This window comes from Neolamprologus multifasciatus, chromosome 5, assembly GCF_963576455.1.
Source record: "Neolamprologus multifasciatus chromosome 5, fNeoMul1.2, whole genome shotgun sequence".
Classification (NCBI taxonomy): domain Eukaryota; kingdom Metazoa; phylum Chordata; class Actinopteri; order Cichliformes; family Cichlidae; genus Neolamprologus; species Neolamprologus multifasciatus.
In genome coordinates, this window is record NC_140443.1 from 16241026 (window position 1) to 16266111 (window position 25086).

General features: G+C 39.6%; 2 protein-coding genes across 4 annotated transcripts; one reads left to right on the forward strand and one right to left on the reverse strand.

Annotated features, from left to right (window-relative positions):
* Positions 1–5049: 5049 nt before the first annotated feature.
* Positions 5050–8849, reverse strand: LOC146518301 (tumor necrosis factor receptor superfamily member 4-like). The gene is made up of 7 exons (XM_085159334.1): positions 8768–8849; positions 6991–7054; positions 6132–6229; positions 5878–5988; positions 5601–5732; positions 5442–5511; positions 5050–5328 (listed from the first exon to the last, which is right to left on the reverse strand). The coding sequence occupies exons 1-7, from the start codon at positions 8847–8849 to the stop codon at positions 5064–5066; spliced, it is 822 nt and encodes a 273-aa protein (XP_085015460.1). The 3' UTR covers positions 5050–5063.
* Positions 8850–13712: 4863 nt separating this feature from the next.
* ddi2 (DNA-damage inducible protein 2) lies at positions 13713–24649 on the forward strand. Of its 3 annotated transcripts, none has more exons than XM_085158829.1 (10): positions 13713–13857; positions 14013–14184; positions 16925–17054; positions 17224–17490; positions 17576–17702; positions 17878–18005; positions 18686–18814; positions 18995–19098; positions 19305–19497; positions 21811–24649. In XM_085158829.1, the coding sequence occupies exons 2-10, from the start codon at positions 14047–14049 to the stop codon at positions 23322–23324; spliced, it is 2730 nt and encodes a 909-aa protein (XP_085014955.1). In that variant the 5' UTR covers positions 13713–13857; positions 14013–14046; the 3' UTR covers positions 23325–24649. The 3 variants fall into 3 exon arrangements, with proteins under 3 accessions (XP_085014955.1, XP_085014956.1, XP_085014957.1); XM_085158830.1 differs by having other exon boundaries at positions 22171–24649; XM_085158831.1 differs by lacking the exons at positions 13713–13857; positions 14013–14184; positions 16925–17054; ... (2 more) ...; positions 17878–18005; positions 18686–18814 and adding an exon at positions 21415–21463.
* The last annotated feature ends 437 nt before the right edge of the window (positions 24650–25086 follow it).

Below are 25086 nucleotides of genomic sequence, written 5' to 3' on the forward strand. Positions count from 1 at the left end.
ACTAGTTATTATGCCAAAATCAGGAACGCGTTAGTCGTTACTGGGATTTAGATAGGGTCGTTACTCGTTACTTCGTGTGGTGGCTATCGCGGAGCTTCCACAGATTCAGTAACATTAGCAAGTGGTGGAGGCAGCAGGTGGATGAGGGAAAGGGGACGCAGAAGGAAAAGAGACCCGAGGCGGCCGCCGGTCCAAGTGTGAACTGAACTTCAGGTAAGAAGTTATGACCTGCAGTCTATCTGGGTCAGATATAAACCAAGTTTAGGTGGAGTTTATTTTCGTTATTCTGACTTTTTCCGTACTGCGTACTAGCTAGCATGACGGAGTTTCTATACAGCTGGGTGGGTGCTATGAAGTTAATGATGTTAAACTTTATTTTGTTCATAAGTTATTAGAGTTGCCAACCGTCCCGTCTGGTATTCACAGAAAATATTACGCGTTTCTTATTGAGATGAAAAGGAACAGTTTGTCCCGTAATTCAGCTACAATGAAAAAGACACAAAGCTGGAGTTATTCTGTGTTTGCTGCACAGCTGCCTCTTCTTCTTTCATTCTCCCCCTCCCTCTCCCGTTTCTACTTCAATCATGAAAACTGATCAGTGATCAGCTGATCGGCTTTTCTCTCTTGTTTGTTTATCGGTCACTGTGCGCCAGAGAGAGGAAACCAGCCGATGTGCGTTAAACAACAGCAGCACGTTTAAGCTTGATCAGGTGTTGTTATAATTTATTTAATATTAATTTCTAGTATCAGCTGATGTTTGCTGGAGCCACAGCTGTAAAGCTGCTGGTCATGATATCGGTTTGGTTATCTGGTGAGAGGGAAACATGAAGATGAAACCAGGAGATGTCCTTACTGAATCATCAGAGCTGAACAGGTGATGGAGAAACAGGTTTACCTTTTAGGTGACAGGAATGAGTTGAAGGGAAGTTATGAACTGTTTCTGAGAGACAAATAACACCAGGATCCTTTTTTTTATGTAGCTGACAGCTGGTAACTGTGCAGGGGCGGGTCTAGCAAAGTTTTTGCCAGGGGGGCCAGGTAGGGCATTAACAGGGAGAGGTGGGCACAAGGAAATACTTTTCTTTCTTATTCTCATTTAAAATGTCTAGCTTTTAAAAAATAATTATCTGAATCTTACAACAAACGATTGATAGATTGATGCATATATACCATCAAACAGTGAACATCACTGTCACAACAGCGTTTGTTTTCATTCAAAGGCTTTATGATTTTTCCTATAATGGCGGGCCGGTCAGTCAAAACGCCCGGGCCGATTTTTTGTCCCAGTCCAGCCCTGTATGCAGCTCATCTGCAGTCTGGTGTTACCTACATCTTCCTATTCAGAAGGCAGAATTTCCGAGTTCTGAGTACAATCAAAGCACCACGACTGCAGTTTTTGTGTTGGATGTAAAAGGCGCACATGACGCTGTGACGTAGGCTAGAATTATGGCAGCAGTCAATGACGGTCCAGGAGTGGGATTTCTCTCGTGGAAATATGCACATTATCTTTTCCTTTCTATTGGTAGGTGGCACAGTGCACTTGTGGCAAGTAAGCAAGCTAGAAGACTGGCAAAGTTATGGAAGCAACACATTAACAAGAGAATTCTGTGTAAAACCAAAGTTACTTTCCCTAGTAACTAGTTACTTTGAAAGTAACGAGTAACTTGAAGTAACTGAGTTACTTTTGATAGAAGTAACTAGTAATGTAACTAAGTTACTATTTTAAAGTAACTTACCCAACACTGCTTATACAGCACCAAACCCTAATTGAGATTTTTGGGCCAAGTACCATAACGTCAGATTCATCTGAATTTAGAAGAAGGAAATTAGAAGTCATGCAGGTCTTTATGTCTGCAAGACATTCATGCAGTTTGACTACTTGTTATGTGTTTTCTGGCTTCATGGATAGATGGAGCTGGATATCATGTGCATAGCAATCAAAATGTATGTTGAATGATACAGGTAACACTGCAACTAGATATGAAGATTATCATGTATAAGCTACCTTTGTGCAGAATTTTCAGCCTTAGTTTCAAAAAACCGAAACAGTTATCGTACATCTTTGAGTAATCAAGAATTCTCAACTTTGAATACTGTGAGTAAAATCTAGACACATGAGTAAAAACCTCTAAATTGCCTGTGAATGTTGTAAACTGAAAATAGTCATCATGTTTGGTGTGACTATGAACACCAAAATAACAAAATCAGTTTACAGTTGTTTTGTCCTTTCTGCACATTAGCCACAAAATTAACGCTATTGCTGTTTGTTAAAACTCTTAAAACTCTGCTTTCATTTGTGCACTTTTATAATTGCTCAAAGCTTTGTATAGTTGACATAGTGTGTGAGGGACTGAGCTGGTTAAGCACGAGGACACACTTAGTATTTAGAAAAAAGTGGTCTTTATTTACCCCTAAAAATGCAAAAATATACTAAATAAACTAGCAATACAGTGCCCATAAAAGAGGTCAAATGACTAGAACTAAACACAAATAAAAACAGCAACTTAAAATATCTCCATCTTAAGACCAGGTTGACACATGACGGGAACACAAACACTAGCAAATTAACCAACACCAAGCAAACAAAGCAACACTTCACTTCAAACAGCCCCATGCCCCTCCCCTGTTTTAAATGCATTTTAGAACAGTACGCACCAACACCACATATGAGCAGGTAGAGAGAGGTATGGGATCTTCACACACCCCTGTTCTCTATTGTGGTGCCTGGACCTGGGAGTATAGAGTATGTATGGGGAGTGTGAGTGTGTGTACTGGGTTCACTTCTGTGTGTCTCCATGTCAGGTGAGTACTGAGTATTTGTGCATGTGCGGTGGGAATGTGTTTGTATGTTTGTATTTGTATGTGCCTGTTTGTATATACTGGCTCACTCCTGTGGCTGGTGCACTTGGTGCACACTGGCCCTCCTGGCTCTGTTGGGCCCCTTCTAGGGTGTGAAGGGCCCTCAGATCCTGGGTCTCTGGGCCCAGGGCTCGGTCTGATCTGGTGCAGCTGGCTGCCAGTGGAGCCTGCAGGCTAAGTGCTGCAGCCCCTGTGACTTCTGCACCTTGGCTGCTGGGTGACCCCCATCCGGGGCACTCCTCAGCTCTTTTCTAGGTGGCTGACATGACTGCCCCTCTGGTGGTAATCCTTGCTCATGGCCCGGATCTACTCCATTCCTGCTTCATGTCCTGGGGGGCAGGGCTATGGCTCCTAGCACCCACTACCCACATAGCAAAATTGGTATGGCCCGGATCTGGCCCACAAAAGTGCTTACACATGGCCCACATACCGCAAAGAATGACGGCCCTTTGGTGGCCCAGATCAGGTTTGCCAGAGGTGGCACACACATGGCCCAGCACAAGGCCAGTTGCAGGCACACTGGTGGTCCTGTGCTGGCCCATGCTGGCCCATGCGTGGAGTACCTCTAGTATAGAATATTTATAAATCAAAGAAAATACACAACATTAAAAGTTAATTACATATTTATTGCCACTGATGAAAGAGCTGCACTTGGCCCAATCAGCACTTCCCATATATAACACAGCCGCAACCTTTACTTTTACAGATTCATATGTTTCAAACAATCTTTTAAAAATAGATAACTGTAAAATACTTTTACTTACTAAACCACAGTAGCAGTAGTGGCAATTGTATACATGTAATGAATATGCTTCTTAACTCAGATAAAACTGAGGTCATTGTACTCGGCGCTGAAAAGCTTAGAAATATGGTATCTAACCAGATTCTTACTCTGGATGGCATTACCTTGGCCTCCAGTAACACTGTGAGGAACCTTGGAGTCATTTTTGACCAGGATATGTCCTTCAACGCACATATTAAACAAATATGTAAGACTGCGTTCTTCCATTTGCGCAACATCTCTAAAATTAGAAATATCCTGTCTCAGAGTGACGCTGAAAAACTAGTTCATGCATTTATTACTTCCAGGCTGGACTACTGCAATTCATTATTATCAGGATGTCCAAAAAACTCACTGAAAAGCCTTCAGTTAATCCAAAATGCTGCAGCAAGAGTACTGACAGGGACTAGAAAGAGAGAGCATATTTCTCCTGTTTTGGCTTCCCTTCATTGGCTTCCTGTTAAATCCAGAATTGAATTCAAAATCCTGCTCCTCACATACAAGGTCTTAAATAATCAGGCCCCATCTTATCTTAATGACCTTGTAGTACCATATCACCCTATTAGAGCACTTCACTCTCGCTCTGCAGGCCTACTTGTTGTTCCTAGAGTATTTAAAAGTAGAATGGGAGGGAGAGCCTTCAGTTTTCAGGCCCCTCTTCTGTGGAACCAGCTTCCAGTTTGGATTCGGGAGACAGACACTATCTCTACTTTTAAGATTAGGCTTAAAACTTTCCTTTTTTCTAAAGCATATAGTTAGGGCTGGACCAGGTGACCCTGAATCCTCCCTTAGTTATGCTGCAATAGATGTAGGCTGCCGGGGGATTCCCATGATGCATTGAGTTTTTCCTTTCCAGTCACCTTTCTCACTCACTATGTGTTAACAGACCTCTCTGTATTGAATCGTATCTGTTATTAATCTCTGTCTCTCTTCCACAGCATGTCTTTTATCCTGTCTTCCTTCTCTCACCCCAACCGGTCGCAGCAGATGGCCGCCCCTCCCTGAGCCTGGTTCTGCCGGAGGTTTCTTCCTGTTAAAAGGGAGTTTTTCCTTCCCACTGTCGCCAAAGTGCTTGCTCATAGGGGGTCATATGATTGTTGGGCTTTTCTCTGTATCTATGAAGCGCCTTGAGGCGACATTTGTTGTGATTTGGCGCTATATAAATAAAATTGAATTGAATTGAATTGAATTGAGTGCTGTATAGACATCTAAGTTATCCTTACGTGGATTGCTCGTGTAAACAAATTTGGGACAAATTCCAGTTATAAGTATTCCGTTTCCTTCCTCCCTGATTGTCAGAGTGACAAAAGCCTTTTAAAGATTACACATTTGAAATTCCTAAATAATGAGCCATACCTGGTAAGACAAAAAAAGTCAGCTACAGTTTACATAGCTTTAAAAAAAAAAAAAAAAATCTGTGCCTTCATCTCAGAAACAATGGAAAATGAAGGCTGTGCCAAAATAATTTGGATTTTGTTGTAGAAGTGGCTACTTGTGGAGGAGAGCTAACAGATCTAGTATCCATTTCCTGAGTTTGGGCCTCCCACTGTGGATGTTGAGTTATTAGACCTAAGAGAGTAGTAATTGTGTTTGATGTGGGAAGTGTAGTGCTGTAAGTATCACTGTTTGGCTCATTACAGATAACATCTGACATTGCAGTTCCACTGATTTTCACTCCTGATTTACATCTAGAATGAAAGATAAATGACAAAGCTGTAAACAACAAGCGTCAACTCCAGACCCTGTTGAAAATTGGTTTTAATCATATATCATAAAAGTACTAAAACACTAGAATACGTACTCTTTCCATTTTTTACAGTCTGAGTTTTCAGATGTAATGAAAAATCCTTCTTCACATCGTTTACATTCTCCTAGCAGGAAAAAAAGAATTGATCATTTAAAAAGACATTTTCTTTAGTGTGTATGGTAAATGATCCAATATTATGATCCAGTCTTGTACCTCCTATTCGTTTAAATCCCTTGGCACATTTGCAGTTGGAAGAATCACTGTCCCATGGAACAAAGTCTTTACGGCACTCACATCTTGTGTTTGTGAATCTGGTACAAGGCTGTTTAATGACACTACCATGATCTGCAATAAATAAATAAACAAAGAATGTTCTTAATCCTGGTGTCGTAATTTGAGTGTGAACTACATGTTTTGTCTCCATTAACAGAGCGGGTTTATCATCAGCTGCTTACATAGCAGTTGAAGTTACAAAAGCTTCAACACTTACTAGTTTCACACGTTGTACATGCTTTACAAGATTTTGAAGTATTTTCACGATCCTGATAAGAGCCTGGTTTGGAGGGTTCACATCCATTTCCACTGCGGGATACTTTTTCACCTTCAAGGATTTCACAGTGTTCAAAGAAAGGACACAGTTTAATTACAGCAATTACTATACTTTCAAAATAAAATTTAGAAAGTGAAAAACTGATTTTTAAAGCATTATACAGAGTGAGTAAAATGATAAAAGGCATATTTTACCTCTTTCGCATGTCAAACCAGCAACATGTTGGTTAAAAATCAAAAAAAGTATGATGAGTTGGACGACAATCATATTCACTTCTTCAGTGCAATGTTTCCTATGTGACAAATAGAATAAGATTAAGACAAAGAGAAACACCACCTGACCAAGTTTAAATTGGACACTCCACACAAATAAGACAGCTACATTTATCACTCATAACTTTGGAACCAGCGTTTTACTGTTATTGAAAGTACCTGACAACAAAAGAGTTCCCTCTCTGAGGGAAATTTCCAGAAAATTGTTGAATCTATGTCCCAAATAATTAAACAGTTCTGAAGGCAAAAGGAAGAGCAAAGGGTACAGTCAGAGGGGTACAGTCAGAGGCTAGACAGTCTTAGACTAGAATTTCAGCTCCACTCCGATGCTAGTTAAGCTAGATCCCCTGAAACTAAGTTTAGTCACATGTAGAACCCAGGATGCCCTCTGACACTCTCCCCTGTTACCTCAATACTGCAAACCACCAAATAAAAAATATGAACTCAGTTTCATTGAACTCTGTTTCCCAATTCCCACCATCTGCCAGTACTAACTCTGTCTTTCCCTCTCTGCAGACAGCCCCATAGTAAAATCATGACATAAATAAAGTACATTAAACCAAAATACAAAGAATCTGAAGTCAGTCACAATTTCCAAACCAAAAATTAACAACCCAAGCTCACACAGCCAGCATAAACCCATCACAAATTCCCACAGGAATTTCACAGTAACTTGGCCCTTACAAAAAAAAAGGGAACTGATGTATTTATCTGCACAAATAAAATAAGGGGTTAATTTCAGATATAGAAAAGAGAACAACAAAAAGCAGCAATCCCCTACCAGCACTCTTCTTTCTGCCTTGTTGACAACAACTGAGGAGACAGGGGTGTGTATGTCTTTCTCTCTCAATATATAATCCTCTGGTGAGGGGGTGGATGTCTCTCTTGCAACAATAATTGGTCATCTAGTGAGAGCGAGCAAGAGTATGCCACCCGCTACATTCTCAATTTTTCTCTAGCTTTAAACATTCATGCTATAAACCTTATTTCTGTAACAACTGACAGGTACAACGGGGATGTGCTGTGGAATTTTCTGTAAAAAAAAAAGGTCTGCAGTATGGTCAGGAGTGGTCAAGCTATTTTATTACTGCATGCATGCAGGAGAGCAAACACACACACATCAAAACATCTCAGGTCTAAGTAATGAGCACACTCCTTTATGCATTCCAAGGAAGAGGGAGGAAGTTACAAACTGATCATTCCACACATCACGCGCCTCGCTATGAAACCTAACGGAGCAATGGGCCAAGGACACGATGTTTTGTGTCCTTGGCGTTATCAGCACCTGCAAAGGGAGTTGTCTTCTACCAAACTGCTGTACATCCACTGAACAAAAAAAAGCATGCAGACAGATAACATTACAACTCAAGGGACACTACTGATCGTAAATGCTGTCAGCGGCACTAGCCTCTTGTAACTCTTGACATGGGTCAATAAAAAATTTCATCTGCATCACATTTTTCAGTAAACGAGGAAATGATTCCCACACGAAACAGCTCACACAGCCACATTTGTGGGTTCCTGACTTCTAGAAAGACATATGATAAGTTTCCAGTTACCATAAAGCAAATGCATTAGTCATTCCATTGTCTACCCTGTGTACCTTTGTTGCCGTCGAGGTAAACAGTTCTGCAGCCTCCAAAACTTTTCAAAAATTTCCAAAACTGAGTAAATAATGACATGATCAATAAACAACACTGCAGGCCAAAATATGTACACTGGACTGTGCCGTGAAGCTAACACTACAGCCAGAGACAGAGATTATCACATATGAGCTAACGAAGCAAAAAACAAGGTTATCATTAGTCTTTGAGTAATCAAGAATGCCTGTAAATGTTGTAAACTGAAAACACTTATTCATCATGTTGGTGTGATTGTGACACCAACATATCAAAATCAGTACATGTGTTGTTTTATCCTCTCTGCACATCAGTGACAAAACTATTAAAAAATCGATTAACAACACTATTAATCTACACTATGAAAAAGTTTGTTTGAAAGTCTTCTGTTTTCATTTGTGCACTTTAATCACTGCTGAAAGCTTTGTTTAGCTGACATAGTGTAACTGATCACAGGAACTGATCATAGTTTCTAAGTCTATAACCTCTGCAGTTGTATATGGCAAAAAAAAGTTTGTAAACCACTGAGATGGGGAAGGGGTTTGCCGTACATTAACACAAGCAGTTCACATGTAGCCTTATGTCAAATGGAGAGCATGCCTCTCAGAACCTGCAAAACTATGCAAACATCACAGCAACACCTCTCCCAATACATGCTTCCAGTAACAACTGCTTCAGTTATCAAAAATAAAAATCACAGGCTTCAAAATTAGTGAAGAGTTATAAACTTTAAACCAAATCAAACATGTGAAAAGATGAGGAGGAACTGATGTTTATAGGTGACTTCTTCCAATCAGCAGGAGCCTGAAAAATAATAGATTCTTTTTCAACTTCTTTAGATGCAAAGGGACGTTAAAGAGGAACAGGAAGCTGAGGCTCCAGTTCAGGCTCACCAGAATTGGGGGGGAAAAAAGGTGGAAACACATTAGAAAAACTTGCTTGCTGGACGAGTCTCGATTTCTGCTGCAACATTCTGATGGTTGATACAGACCTTGGCGTGAACATGAAAGCATGGATCCATCCTGTCTTACTGAGCATGTTTTAAACACCGCAGCCTACCTAAACGTTGTTGCTGACCTTGTCTATCCCTTTATGATCACAGTCTGCCCATCTTGCTTACAGACATTAAAGATGCAATGAAAAAATAAGAACTTATGTGTTCATCTACACACATAAAATGAGAGATTCCTTTCCATATGGAGAAGAAAGCAACAAAAAGCAGAGATCTTCTGCCAGCTTTCCCCTTCGCTTTCCTTTCTTGGTTACAAGTGAAGGGAAAGACATATGTGGCTCTCTCGCGACAATATTAAGTCATCTAGTGAGTGAGAGGGAGAGACAGAAAGAGAGAGAGAGAGGTGTTAAGGAACTCAAAATGCCAAAAAACTAATTTGAAAAAGTCAATTCAGTTTTACTTATATAGCACCAAATCCTAATAGCAGTCATATTCTGAGATTTTTGGGCCAAGTACAATTATGTCAGTTTTATCTGAATTTAGAAGAAGGAAATTAGAAGTCATACAGGTCTTTATGTCTTTAAGACATTCCTGCAGTTTGACTAATTGTTATGTGTTATCTGGCTGCATGGATAGATGGAGCTGGGTATCATCTGCACAGCAATCAAAATGCATGTTGAGTGATACTGTCCGAGGGAAGCACGTAAAATGTAAAAAGAATTGGTTTGAGCACTGAACCCAGTGGACCTTCATATCTGACCTTAGTGTGTCATGACAGCTCCTCAATTAAATTTAAAAAGCAATGTCTCTTTTCAGAAATTAAAAAAAAATTCTCCTCGTCAGCAGTTTTATATTGCTATGACTTTCTTTCTAGGAAGCACTCAGACAGGTAAGATTACAAATGAGGGTACACCACTGATCATAAATCCTGTCTGCGACACCAGCCTCTTGTAACTCTTGACATGGGTCAATGAATAATTTCATCTGCACTGTGAAATGATTCTCATAAGAACCCGCTCACACAGCCATGTTTGCAGATTACTGACTTCTAGAAAGAGATAAGTTTCCAGTTGAATACCATAAGGTAAATGCCAGTTAGTCGTTCCATTGTCTATGCTGTGTACCTTTCTTGGCCTCAAGGTAAACAGTTCTGCAGCCTCAATCTCCAAAACAGAGTAAATAATGATGAAATAACCTGGTTAGATAAACAACGTTGCAGGCCAAAGGGAGAATATGTACACTGGACTTTGCCATGAAGTGTCCCTTGAACACACCTTCTACTGAATTGACTCATAGGATGAACCATGTGTGAGATATATGCTGTTTCTGAAGACACGACAGCGAGTTTTTGTTGCATTTTTCAGAAATGACAACGTAAAGCTAACACTGCAGCCAGAGACAGAGATCATCACATATGAGCTAGTGAAACATAAAACAAGTTTATCATTAGTCTTTGAGTAATCAAGAATTCTCAACTTTGAATGCTGTGAGTAAAATCTAGATACATATGAGTAAAAAGCTCTAGATTGCCTGTAAATGTTGTAAACTGAAAACACTTATTCATCATGTTGGTGTGATTGTGACACCAACATATCAAAATCAGTACATGTGTTGTTTTATCCTCTCTGCACATCAGTGACAAAACTATTAAAAAATCGATTAACAACACTATTAATCTACACTATGAAAAAGTTTGTTTGAAAGTCTTCTGTTTTCATTTGTGCACTTTAATCACTGCTGAAAGCTTTGTTTAGCTGACATAGTGTAACTGATCACAGGAACTGATCATAGTTTCTAAGTCTATAACCTCTGCAGTTGTCTATGGCAAAAAAAAGTTTGTAAACCACTGAGATGGGGAAGGGGTTTGCCGTACATTAACACAAGCAGTTCACATGTAGCCTTATGTCAAATGGAGAGCATGCCTCTCAGAACCTGCAAAACTATGCAAACATCACAGCAACACCTCTCCCAATACATGCTTCCAGTAACAACTGCTTCAGTTATCAAAAATAAAAATCACAGGCTTCAAAATTAGTGAAGAGTTATAAACTTTAAAGCAAATCAAACATGTTTAAAGAAGTGAAAAAATGACGAGGAACTGATGCTTATATGTGACTCCTTCCAATCAGCAGAAGCTTGAAACATAATAGATTCTTTTTCAACTTCTTTAGATACAAAGGGACGTTAAAGAGGAACTGATCAGAGCTTCATAGTGAGTAACTTGAAACAGAGGGAACAAAAAGTTGTTTTAGACTTTCAGGATAGTTAGAGTAAAGACATTCAAAGATAATCAATGTGCGGTGTGAGCTTTCGTAATTGTACATACCAGAAAAGGTTTGGCAACCACTAAGTCAGATTAGAGTTACATGTGAAATCCTTACCTTGTACCACTTAAAAGCTATGCTTCTGAGAACCTGAGACTTAGATAAACATCAAATAGAACAACACCCCACAAGGTGCAAGTACATTATACAGAGCAGATAACCTGAAGTTACATCAGAATCATTCATCACTATGCTCAAATATGCCATTTTGAAAACACATAGCAATTACATTAATGGACATCCACTCATATATTATAGGTTATGTGGTACCTTTGAACAAAAACAGAGCACATTTAAAATAATAATATCAATGAAAGCCATAGGTTAAAAATGAAGGCCACGAAAGCCATTTTCTTTTTCTCCTTTTCATTGGCTGTTCCACATCTAACCAGCCCATATAAGTTTCTACACCTTTGGTTGCACCAAGCAAATCACGCCTCTGCACCAGAATGTGCAGAACAAGTGGTTTTTCTTTTTTTCTTGCAATAGAGGCAACATTTGCCTGGAATTAGATACAGGATAGATGTGGTTAGAAAAGCCTTTTATGTACTGTGGGTGTGCAAAGAAGAACTCAAAAAGAAAAAAAAAAACCCGAAGGAAACTGACACCACAGCAAAGGCATGAACTTTTGATAAAAAGCACGCTCCACAGAAGCGATTTATTTAATGTTGTGCGCTACCGTGGCAACTCCGACTTTACTCCAGTCATTTTTTCCCTTTCCATCCAAAAAAAGTCAAAACTCTTCCATTCATACAGCAAGTCCTCATAACCGGTTTCATATCACTGCTTCTCCTGTCAGTACTTCTATAGTAACTGTGTTGAAACTCAGTGGCTATTACCCATTATTAATTCATATTCATATTTAAAATAAATTAAATGCATTTTTCCCTTTCACAGTTTATGCAGTACCAGAAATTCTCTTTAGTATCTTTTGGTTTAACCCCTTTTTACCTGTTTTGAAACTATTTCCTTCCTGGTTTACTAACCTTAAATTCTTTACAACTTTGCATGTAACCCTCGAACAACCATAAAATATGGTTCACATAAGAAATCAACCATGAAAACCACATAATGTTCTACATGTACACGTACACATTTTTTACTGTTTATTGGCATATTTTTTTCCCCCCAGTTGATACTAAATACTTTTTCGGTTGAGAAAGATAAGTATACAAAGCATTTTTAAATGTCTACAGGACCTATGCACATTCAGATGGTTTAAAATAAAATAGAGAGAAATAAAGGACAAGTTGTGTCCTGTATATAGTAGACCTAAATTATCCTTAAGCACATTGTTTGTGTAAACAAATTTAGGACAAATTCTAGTCATAAGTATTCACTTTTATTTCTGTCTTATTGTCAGAGACAGGTAAGCCTATAAAAATGAGAAATTTAACATATATAATATTGCATTTTATTTTCAAAACAGTGAAACTTCAGAACTGCTGATGAAGCTTTAGATACTAGCTTTAGAAGTGAACGAATGAAATGAATAAAAAACACTTTCATTCTTGAGATTAGATCAGATTACTGATTTAATGTAATGTAACAGAAACACAATATAATACACTACATTACAATAGAGCAGCTGAGTAACTGCACTTGGGTGTATTTGTACATGTGGAACATATGTCTGTAGTGCGAAAGTGAGTGTTGTTGTCGTGCTGATCAGTCAGTCAGTTCTCCCTTGACTGAAAACAGCTTCAATGCTACATTGAAACTGTTTTCAAATCTCTTTGTTAATGATGAGGTGGACCTGATGACAGCATCTTAGTGGGTGGGAAGTGTCCTAGATGATCCTGGCTGCTCTGCTGAGGCAGCGAGAGCTGAAAGGCTCTTCCAAAGAGGGAAGTTTTTTTAGTTTGTTTGTTTTCTGGGCAGAGTTTATGATCCTCCAAAGGGCTTTCCTGTTCGCGTCTGAGTTGCTGGCGTACCACACACTTTTGATGAAGCTGCTGGAAAAACATGGCAGCAGCTTCTCCTCATAACTCAGGAATTAGAGTCTCTGATGTGCCTTTTTGACTGCTGCTGCTCCAATACGTATACTCACAAACTTAAAGACAATAATAATAGTAAGAAAATTATAAGAAAAAATAAGATAATAAGAAGGTCAGATGGGAAACGGTTATAATAATAATAATAATAATAATTATTATTATTATTATTATTATTATTATTATTATTATTATTATTATTATCATCATCATCACAGGGTAAAATATTGTGTTATTTAAAGTGTTATTTATTTGTTAAAAATAAAAAATAGTGCAGTTTACAATAAATAAACAACACAGTTAAAATAAAAGTGCCGTGGACGGCATTACACTCTAAGACAGTGTAATACAGGGACTCAAGTTTACTAATAAAACACCATATTTCTGTCATTTTCTTAAGGATGTGGAATTGTACATACAATCAATATCAGACTCCATCAACAAAAAGGCTCTCAAAACAATATATATGTGTTTATTCTTTTTTTTTACCCCTGGTTTTGTGTGTTCATGTTCTGTTATTCTGTATACTTTATCTGTCTGTGTGTTGTATACTCACTGATTGTCCAATAAAGTTCATTAAAAAAAATACAGAGACTACTCACGACCGCGGATGCAAGCTGCCATTAAAACGACAGAAGAAGAAGAAGTACGCACGACCGCAAATTCTGTATTGCGACATGCCGGAAAACGGGTTGAATGAGCTGCAATACTTGTTTGGCTCTTGTTAAAAGAGAAACTGTGACATCAGGCTTCTTACCAGTAAGTGCAAAGCAGTCACTCTTTTTTCATGTAACTACTTTCGCTTTTGACGCAATTTCTACAGAAAGTCAGCTTAATTAAGAGGGGGGGAAATCCACAAACTAACTGGGGTTCCCTGTGAAAAACTACACCACACTAAACGCATTCTATTGCAGCGGACTTGTCCACAGATCCTGCCCCAAAAAAGCGATGCTGGTCACCGTTTTCTGCGCGCCGAGGGATCGCCCAGAAACCACCTTCGCCCTCGATGTGTCCCCAGAGCTGGAACTGAGAGACTTCGTAGCACTTTGTGAGCTGGAATCAGGAATCCCAGCAGGGGAAATCCAGGCAAGACCCATGCTACATGTAGCAACGGAGCTAACGTAGCTAGCAGCTAAGCTAGCTAGCTGGGTTGCTAGGATGAATCGGACTTTTGCTGTTTTGATGGACGAAGTGTTACGAAACTTGCGTTGTTATCCACAACAGACATGTTTCCAAAATTATGTATCCCATGTCTAAAGTGTGTGTGGCCTTAACCTAAGCAAAAGTGAGCACACTGGCAAACTAAGGAAGCTAATAGTTGTCTGGGTTATTAATGGTTGGAGAAGTTTAATTCAGGGTTAGTTAGTGAGTTTTGTACGCCTGGTAGCTCGAGATATAAGGCTAACGTTATCTAGGCTGAAGGAAGAACCCCAAACAAGTGATAACCTACCAAATGTTTTACTGCGTGACGAGCTTTGGGTTTCAGCACGCTATAAAGGGGATAATGGAGTTAGTACAGCAGTGGTATACAGTAATAACGCGAAAAGTAAAACTACTCGCCAGAGCCTTTAATTCTGGCAGATTTAGAAAGTTTTAAACACATGCACCCGTAGTTTATGTTAGATTGGAAGAAAAATAGACTCTAAACTTGACTGTAGATCAAACAATTAAATGCAAAGTGAAAAATAATATAACATTTAAGAAATAATATTTATAGTAATGAAAATAAGTGTTTGTTTTAGCCCTGAATCAGTTTCTTCTGATGGCTTCAAAATATATATAGCATTTCGTTTACACACTTTGGTCTGCACAAAGTGTTTGTGGGTAAACTGGAAACAGAAAGTGAGGATGAGGAGTAGAGGGTCATTCCGTGTTAGCTCATCGGATTCAAAGACAAAATAAGAGAAACATGTTGTGGTGTCTGGGGAATATCACACTGAAGTTGGGTGAAAATGTGTTTTTTCACATTTAAGCTTTAATGGTTGGTATTGAAAATTTAATCGACCCCTGTCTTGGTCTGGTTTCCATTCTAAAAGAGATTAGATTTCAGTGGAATTTCCAGGCTAAATAAAAGTGGCAGTAGTAATAATAATAGTATCTGTGACTATTTATCTGATTTGGAGGGTTTATGTGATTTCTATATGAGGAGTTGGAAATAAAATATCGGTACCTGCAAAATTGTGGTTTTGACATGTCTCCAAAATATTTGAGGGACTTCAAACATACATCATTTGTTTTGAGCTATACTCATAGAGCCATACTACCATAATAGAAGAAAATTCCTAACTTCATCCATTGAAACTTTTTTTCCCCATTTCGTCAAAAAAATTGTACTAGAAATTTTATGTAATTCCTGTTAAGAAGTGTGTATTTCCCCTGAAAGTTTGTCATGCAAACCTATGATGGTCACGTGGGAAATGTGGCTTTAATTTGATGAATTGAGAGTCAGTTAAGTACTAAGATAACTCATTGTCAGTGAAGTAGAAAGAAGTACTATACTAGAACTATATAAATGATAAAAGATAAGCAGCAAAAAAAAAAGAAAAAATCAGACCTTCTTAAAATCACACAGAAAAGTGTGAGTGTGTGAGAGTATGTTTGTCTGCAAACTCCTCCTAGACCATCATAAGTTGAGTAACCAATGCTTGAACACAAGTACATCTTAGGCCCCTAAAGTTTCTTATCTATGACATTTTTTTATTTTTTTTTAAATCATAAAGTTGCCTAGCAACGGGCTAAAATTATCCCTGTTAATCACCTATGCACCTTTTAAAAGTGTTGTTATCAATTGTATTTCACAACAACAACATTCTTTTATATCTACAAAATTTTAATTACGCATGCTTTATGGTGCCGTCATGTGGCAACCAGCTAGCAACGTGCTAAAATTACCAGTTTTTATATTATATTTTCATAACACTAGAGTCTAATTTAGATCCACAAAAATGTAATTATACGCACCAAGAAACCACGTAACAGTGGGATCAAATGATGCATATTGACACTATAACGGACTTTTTATGTGTCTCAACAAATCAGCTCTGAATCGCCTTCAGTCTGTACAGAATGCAGCTGCAAGACTTTTAACTGGTACAAATAAGAGGTCACACATTACTCCAGTTTTGGCTTCTCTTCATTGGTTGCCTGTAAATTTTAGGGTTCATTTTAAAATTTTAGTTGTAACTTTTAGAGCTCTGCACGGTGAAGCTCCCCAGTATATCTCTGACCTGTTGAAACCTCATGCTTCATCCCAAGCACTTAGGTCTTCAGGTCAGAGGCTACTGGTGGTCCCACGTACTAGGTTTAAAACACGTGGGGATCGGGCTTTACAGGCACTGGCACCTAGGCTGTGGAACTCTCTGCCGTTGTCTTTACGCTGTCTAGACTCTACTGACTCCTTTAAAAAGCAGCTGAAGACATTTTTATACAAACGGGCTTTTAATTAATTTTAACTTTGTATGTCTGATCTTATTGTAAAGCACTTTGTGATTTTTATCTGTGAAATGTGCTATATAATTAAATTTTACTTACTTTTTACTTTTACTATAAACAACATCTGCCACCGCTATTTAATTAATTGAGTATATCAATTTATCAACAGAACAGACAGGCCAAACAATATTGTAGCATGGGTATGCACTAGGAAGGAAACAAACAAACAAAAAGAAAAGAAAAATAAACTATTGAAACAGATAAGAATCAATAGAAATCTTTACACATTATTCAAGTATGACCAGTGTCCGCCCATTTCTGCGTCAAATAAAATGTGAGCAAGAACTTATGCACGTTGATTTCTTCTTATTTAGTGTTTTTTATTTTTGTACAGATCACATATGTTGAACAGCCCCTAAAAGACCTCACTCGTGCCTTGGGGACATACGGTGTAAAGGATGGAGACGTGGTGGTTCTCCGGCAAGCTGACAGAAGGCCACCAGCGGCTCAGCCCGCCTTCCCAGGTAATACACATGAAAACTAAAAAACATGTTGTTTATGTATGTATTTTAATCAGGGAAATGTTTAATCTGAATCTTATTGTTGTTGGATGAGTTACGAGAGACGTGACATAATAATAATGTCGTTATGCAGTACACTAATCTTCTACCCTTTACCCTTTCTGTTATTTAGGTCTGCCCCGTATTGACTTTCGTTCCATCACAGTCCCAGGCACCTCTTCTTCAGCCAATCAACGTGGTGCCGTACGACCACAGCAACAGGCTCCACCGCAGCGTGCCGCACAGCCTTCCACGCCAATGGCCTTTCGTGGGTCCTCTCCTCAGGGGCTGGACGACCCCGCCTTACTTCAGCAGATGCTTTTATCGAATCCACATGAGTTATCGCTACTCAAGGAGAGAAACCCGCCGCTCGCTGAGGCCCTGCTGAGCGGAGACTTAGGTGAACTAAAACAGAGTAATGGGTGTGCTTGTCGTCTTTTAATTTACAATGAATCGGCCATGTTAGCATAATTGTGTTTCCTTAGAGCGTTTCACCAAAGTGCTGCAGGAGCAACAGCAGGATCGAGCCAAGAGGGAGCAGGAGAGAATCAGACTTTTGACCGCTGATCCTTTTGATTTGGAAGCCCAAGCAAAGATTGAAGAGGACATCAGGTAGGAAAAGACCTGAAAGCTTTCAACGTTAATCACCTAGAGACATTCACAACACATAATAATCCTCATCCCATGAGGCACAGGTTCACTTTCATCTGCCACTTACGTGTTTTGGTTTAATATTTATAAATTGTTTGTGATTTTTCTTTTACACTTACTGTTGAATTTATTTTAGGCAGCACAATGTGGAAGAAAACATGACCATAGCAATGGAGGAGGCCCCAGAAAGCTTTGGACAGGTGGTTATGCTGTACATTAACTGCAAAGTCAATGGCCACCCTGTGAAAGCTTTTGTTGACTCAGGTAATGAACATTAAATCCTGATACGAACAGTAGTGGGGCTGCACAATAAAATTACATTTAAAAAAAAAATTAAAAGATTTTTATTTTTCGCCAATGTGAAAAAAAATGCCAAATGATTTAAATTTGCTCTCTTTGAAAGGAATAAATCACATTATTTTGGGGGGGGTGGTTTTTCAGGCATCAGTTAGAAAATATAAATTCTTTAACAAGCTTAATGATATCCTACTGGTTTTAAAGTGTCGTCAATCTTGCTCCATAGTCTGAGGGTGAGGCTTTTTAATACCCCAAACGCCTTGCTGTCTGTGGCATCAGAGGGAGATGTGCCACTTAAAGGCGGAGGCTTGAGGCAGGACTGTATGAAAACAAACAAAATACCAGCCTAATACCTATCAGAGTGTGTGGGATTCTGTTTGTTTCTCACAGTCATTAAAAAAATGTCTCGTGGTGCTGTTGTAGAGATTCCTCACCCAGGCTGGGTAGCAGTCTTGTCGGGTGGAGACAGGACTGTTATAGCAGCTTTCAGGTCTTTATAGGTGTGGACAGATTTAGGTGTGGAAAATATGATTGTACCCATGCAATATAGGCTGACAAATACAGGTGTGTAGTTGTGGTTTACATATGAGGTATCTTTAAACACATTTTGGTTTTAGTTTTCACTGATTTTTTTTCCCCACTTTTAGGAGCCCAGATGACCATCATGAGCCAAGCATGCGCAGAGCGGTGCAACATTATGCGACTGGTGGACAGACGCTGGGCCGGGATCGCCAAAGGAGTGGGCACCCAGAAGATCATTGGCAGAGTTCATTTGGGTTTGTGTCAAGAGTGTTTCTACTATGAACAATTTTACCTTTTATGCAGAACAGTCACAAATGTTTGCCTAACTATCTTGCTATGCCTTCTAATACATCCAAATTTAAGTCTCTGCATCACATTTTCAGTGTATTGATTCTTTTTTTTTTTTCTTCCTTTTTTTGTTCCTCATAATCCAGCTCAGGTCCAGATAGAGGGAGACTTCCTTCCTTGTTCTTTCTCCATTTTGGAAGACCAGCCTATGGATATGCTGCTTGGCCTGGATATGTTGAAGAGACACCAGGTGTGAGCTCCTTTTATCTGAGCAGTGGTGTTTTCGTGAGAAACGGGGCGCATGGGAGTTTTTGCCCTCGTGCACCAGTTCTTATTTAGTTATCTTCTTATTTTTTTTCAGAAAAGAAATATCACTGACCAAAATGATTAGTCAACAACATTAACACTGGAAACTTTAGAAAAGCTTAGGATTATACATTTCTGTTTTTCTTGCAGTGTTCGATCGACTTGAAGAAGAGCGTCCTCCTGATCGGCACTACAGGCACAGAAACTCGCTTTCTGTCTGAGGCGGAGCTGCCAGAGTGTGCCCGGCTAGCGTACGGCACAGAGGGGCGTGAAGATGCCCGCCCAGAGGAGCTGGCTGACAGAGAACTGGCAGAGGCGCTTCAGAGGTCCATACAGGAAAGCGGTAAGAAGCCGTTTATGTGTGCACTTCAGGCTGTTTCTCATTGAGCTTTTTTCCAGCTCAGTTGGAACTACATTTGCATGTGCCACTTAAAGCTTCTTACTCTCAACTCCATTTATGCAGTCACATGATCACTTCATGTCATCACCTCAGCAAGTTAAATGTACCTTAGTATAAGACAACAGGAGACAGTCAGGCAAATGAGAGCACATTTAAAACAGAAATAAGCTTTTTAGGCTTAAAACAAAACAAACTGACGAATGAAACAAAATGAAATTTAAACTATATATACATATATTTACCATCTATAAAGTTCACCATCCTTACTGTCCATACCAGGTGTATTGTGATCTAAAAGTACCTCTTCAGATTAGGTTTTAGCGAATCGTGTCCCTGAAAGTGCTTCCTCAAAACTGTTTCATTATAGTGAGTTCATATAGGACAACTAAAATGTGTCTGATTATGATGTAGACTCCAGTGCAGATGGGTCTGAAGAGTGTGAGAGCAGAACTTGAAACCTCCTACGCAGACAAATGGAAAAAAACATGTTGTGCCAACAGAAACGTAGGTGGGGATTTATACGAACCAGAATCTATGGCAGACCAGGAAATAATAGATTCATAAACAGGATTAAATGTTGCCTTATCGTCTCATTATTGTTTAAAATCTCCGACAACATCTGTATCTAACTAAATATTTAAAGAGTCCTGTAATTGTTAAATAAAATCTATTTAATATATATATATAAGAAAAAAAACTTAACTTCACTATGACAAAATGTTAGCATGGGAAACATCAGTTATGGTTAATGGCAGCTTGTCGGTCCCCTGCCGTCTCACTTTGTGGACAGTGTGAGTTTGTCAACCACTTTAATGCTTCAAACGTTTTATTTTTGCCATCGGTCTAGCCACAGACTCGTTTTACAAGCATTCTTTTAAATTACCATAATTCTCTTACTGTTTGAGCTAGACACAAAATTCAAAGGGTTTTGGAAAGAAGAGAATATGAGCTTTAAAGGTTGATTTGGTGTATCACAGTAGCACAAAGCATTCACAAGGTAGGTCTGTCTGAACACAGAGAGAAAAATTGGCTCTATCTAGATGAAGACATTACAGTACGGTAACTCCTTAACTGTGTTGAGCTAGAGAGAAAATTTAAATGGTTCCTGAAAGATGAGAATTGTTTTATGATTTCACAGTAGTCCAGGCGACATGATAGTTGTGTGATAAAGGGTTAAACTGTTCATCATTAGCTCTTCCAGTACCAAATAAATACTTTGGCATCACTATAGTGAAGTTTCTCCTTTAGGGTGTTGTGAGTGTTGTAAGTTAGTGGATTATTACATGACAACATTTCTTGTCCAGCAACTTTTCTAATGTATAAACAGGTTTTTTTTTTTAAAGAAAATATTGAAAAATAAAAGTTTAATTTATTGGAATGATGTCATTTTTTGATATCGCTCACTCCTACTTTAGAAAGTTACCAACACAGATACGCTGTCAGTAGAAAGTGGTGCTTTTCCACCCATACAGGACTCTTCAGTTTCCCTTAAATACTCACATTATTATTTGTGCAAGAACCCCATTAAGTCTTTGTTGTTGTTTCCAGTGATGCCCAGCAATGACTGGAGGTTGTTAATGGACTCGAGTCAGGAGAGACAGTTTAATCAGCCCACAGCTTTAACTGCTGAACAACCCTTTGAGTTGAGCTCCCCTGACGTTTAGTGATGGGGATGTACGCTGCAACCTCTTTGTCAGGACCTAGATCCGAGAATTTTTAGATTTATTTATTTTTGGATGACACTTTTCACATCTGTGTGTGTGAAAAGGCCGATAGTTTGGTGCATGCCCTGTGTGTGACTGCTAACTTTCTCCGTCCCTTTGCATGATGTGTGTGGTGTGTGCCCTAACCCCTGAGCAGGACAGCACTGATGCATTTGGAGACAGCTGGAGAGGGCCCTACCAACCAGGTACTGCAAAATTCACAAGTCCATTGCCAGTGCTAAGTCCATTGCTATTTGTTTCTTTTATTTTGCTGTTATTTTGCTGCTGGGTCAGGTAATCAGTGTTGTACCTTTGTTGTTATTTACTGATGCATTTCTTGTGATTATTTATATTTGATTGAATTGGAATAGGAAATTCATTATAATTAATATTAATGAATAATGAATAAAGTATGTTAGTATAGAATGCATTGAAGAATTTGGGTGAGAGAATATGTATTTGTGTTTGGTTCTAAAGCTATTAAATTGACATAGTTACTGTCTCACACTGGGGTTCACAGTTTAATTCCTAGGCATATTTTCTCTTGTGATAGACACTGCAGATGGACAAACTACCTCACCGCAGCCCCAACCATTTTCATTACCCAAAACCTTAGGCCAAACGTCGTCAGCCACCTCTCCTTCCCAAAGCCTCTCCTCTGATCAACCCCAGAACCCAACCCTGGATCGCTCTCAGTCTGCCCCTGCCGCCATGCAGCAGACCTTAGCACCAGGGCAGTGCCAGGATCGACCTGGCTTCCAGGAGCTTCCTCAGCCTTCATCCCCAGCAGAGGATGGAGCTTCTATACCTCACCATATCCACCCTGACCCTTTGCCTCTCCATAGCAACTCCGTGGTGCCCCCTCTAAGCAGTCCCTCAACAGATGTTGTGCGTTCGTGTACCCCTCCTGCAGACATGAACTACGTATCCCAGGATCCAGGGGGAGAGCTACAGCCTGGAGCCATAAAGGGGGATGCTGAATCAGATGAGGTGGAGAACAGCTCCATGCTTCCCCATTCAGAGGAACTTTCCCCCATTCAGCCCATGGAGCAGGAGGTGACAGAGTGTGATACTGCTACTGCTGTTACAACGGAAGTCGGTCCAGGTGCTCCCAGTGAACCTGACTCAATTGAAATGAAGTCTCCCACTGCTTCTGACAGTGTGGTGTGCTCTGAGAGGGATCAGCCTGATGGAGAGCACTGCTCCAGCTCTGAAAGCATCCCCTCGTTGGCATCTGCCCTTAGGGAGCTCCATGAGCTGCTGGTATCCAACAACTGTGCTCAGTCACAAAATCGCAGCACCTCCTGCTCTCCTTCAAATCCATTCAGGCAGGACACAGACAACATGTCCCCCGAACCGTGCACCTCAATCCCCGAAAATACCCAGCTTACCCCCTCTACTGCCATTACACCCGGTGCAGAACCAAGCGATGCCAAAGCCAACTATGCTGCTGCTGTGTCTGATGGGGAACCATCTAAGTGTCTTGCGCCCCACCACTCTGGCCAGGATGAACATCTGGGCAGTGATACAGTAGAGGCTGTGATTGGACAAGGACCACTAGAGTGTCCACATAGCTATGAGGAGAGGAGGGCAGACAGATGTGGGCAAGATGAGGCGAGTAACATCAGCTTTTCTCAGTCTGAGCCAGAGGTTCCACTTGATCCCCCTGAGGATCTGGAGTTCAGGGAGCCTCCTGAGGGGCAGCATGGGAGAGGGGTCGCAGATGGACAAGCCTCTGGCACCAATACCCCAGACAACCTAGGCCTCCAAACTGAGCACACTTTCCTCAGCCCTATGTCAATGGCAGCGGGCTCACCGGAGGAAGTTTCAAGCAACTTGTCCTCATCAGTTCCTCCTCTGGCTCAGACTCCCCAGCCTTCATCTCCAGCCTCTCCTCTCCCTCCTCTACATCCCTTTATAGAACAGTTTCCAGCCGAGCACATCCAGAGAATACAGGCAGCAGGCTTTTCTGCCAGGGAGGCTGCAGAGGCACTGGAACAAGCCCATGGGGTTGTGGAGCTAGCTCTGCTGGCACTTCTAGCCCGCAGTATCACTGTGCCCACCTAGACTCAAAACCAATCACGTGAGTCCCTGGCCTCCCAAATTAGCATCTGTCTTATTTGGAACCTTGTTACCAATCCAGATGTCTCAGTCCCCATTTTTAGCAGGGACCACGTAAAAGAAACAGGGAAATGCTGTCTCTTGGTTTGTCGTACAGACTATCCGAGAAGAAACAGGACAACTGCTGATACTTTTCTGGCTAAAAAGAAATGTGAGGTGTGTTTGCATGCAGATGTTTTGGGTCCTCACCCACTTGATTGGTTTTTAGAGATTTGGTAACATAGAATGATTTTCTTCTCGTTTCATCGTTCAGCATTGATATATTATTAAATGCCCGTTATTGATTACTGAACCATTAAACATTATTGTAATTCCCCCTCTTTGACATATCATACAACTACTCTTGTCTAATTTGTTAATCGTCAATAAAACAAAACAATCTCAGAGTGGAGTAGCATTACCCGCTACTCATACCACAGTGACTTTTGTTTGGTGAGCTTGAGATTGTTCAGCACAAATGTGGATATTTTAATGGTTTTCTTTTCCTTTTTTGAATAAAACCTAATGCAACAACCCAATGTTGGAAGAATTTTTGCAGTTAAGGAGAGTTGATAATTTTTGATCAAGTTTACAATTTCCATTGACAAGGGAAACCCAACATGTCAATGTTATCATCACTATAAAATAACGAGTGGGTTCGCCGAAGTACGATCATAAATGGGATTGATTGATTCAGTATGTTATTTACCGAAGGTATCTTGTACTGTATGTATCCACTTTTTTCAGCGCTTTGCCATGTCTACATTACAAATCTGTTTGTAGCTCCCATTCAGGAAGTCTTTTATTTTGTGTAAGTTCTTCGTAGTGTTTGATCATGTGTTCAAACATCCATATTTTATTTTATAATCTGTTTCTAAAAAAAAAAAAAAAAAAAATGTCAGACGTTTCATCAGTATGTCATTTATCGGGACTTTTAATGGCTTTATTTGAGTCATGTACATTATCCACAATGTTCAGGCAGATTGAATTATTTACTTTTATCTTGTATGGAATTTTAAATTGCAAATAAAATGAAACTAGTATTTGTAAAGACGTGTGTGAGTTTTAAGTCTTTTTTTTTTTTCAAACACATGCCAAGTATAGAAAGTACGAGTTTCCATATCTTGCTTTTAAAAAATATTCTCCATAATCTTAAATAAACCACTTTTTAAAATGGACATCTTAAAGGATATGTGGTATCAAAATAATGATGTTGCCATGAGTTGGACTAATCTAAAAAGTGAAAAAAATAGCCCACTGCTCTTGGGTATGGAAGCTTGTCTGCACCACTGGGGGAAAAAAAAAAGATCTTTTGACATCCATAAGTTTAACCTACTGACTCAGACTTCTAAGAAAATAATGTGACACTTTTAGTTACATTAAAATTTTGAGATAATAACCTCAAACTTTGACTTACAGCTGTGGTGTTGTTTTTTTGTTTTGTTTTGTTTTTTTTAAATTGTGGCAGAAACAAGCCTCCATAGATTGTAAAACCCTGAAGGAGCATGTAAAGAAACACACCTGCTTCTAGTTTGTTTTTTGATTGCTGCTAAACGCTCAGATTGCTGGTAACTCAAACTGTGTCTGATTGGCTGTGGGACACAGGAAGGATCCATCCACATCCACTTTGGACAGGGTTTAGTAAAAGATCAATTGCAGACTACAGCTGACGCCCACAGTGAGAAAACCCATTACAAACATACACTAGTTTAGAAGTCATCTACTGAGT

Excerpts from the sequence above, each read along its gene's own strand:
- LOC146518301 (XM_085159334.1), bottom strand. The coding sequence starts at position 8,849 with ATGGATCCATGCTTTCATGTTCACGCCAAGGTCTGTATCAACCATCAG. Across the intron at positions 5,733-5,877 it reads ATGTACAACGTGTGAAACTA|ATCATGGTAGTGTCATTAAA; the intron begins GTAAGTGTTGAA and ends TATTTATTGCAG. Across the intron at positions 5,329-5,441 it reads GACTGTAAAAAATGGAAAGA|ATGTAAATCAGGAGTGAAAA; the intron begins GTACGTATTCTA and ends CTTTCATTCTAG.
- ddi2 (XM_085158829.1), top strand. The coding sequence starts at position 14,047 with ATGCTGGTCACCGTTTTCTGCGCGCCGAGGGATCGCCCAGAAACCACC. Across the intron at positions 18,006-18,685 it reads GAAAGCTTTTGTTGACTCAG|GAGCCCAGATGACCATCATG; the intron begins GTAATGAACATT and ends CCCCACTTTTAG. Across the intron at positions 19,498-21,810 it reads GAGGTCCATACAGGAAAGCG|ACACTGCAGATGGACAAACT; the intron begins GTAAGAAGCCGT and ends CTCTTGTGATAG.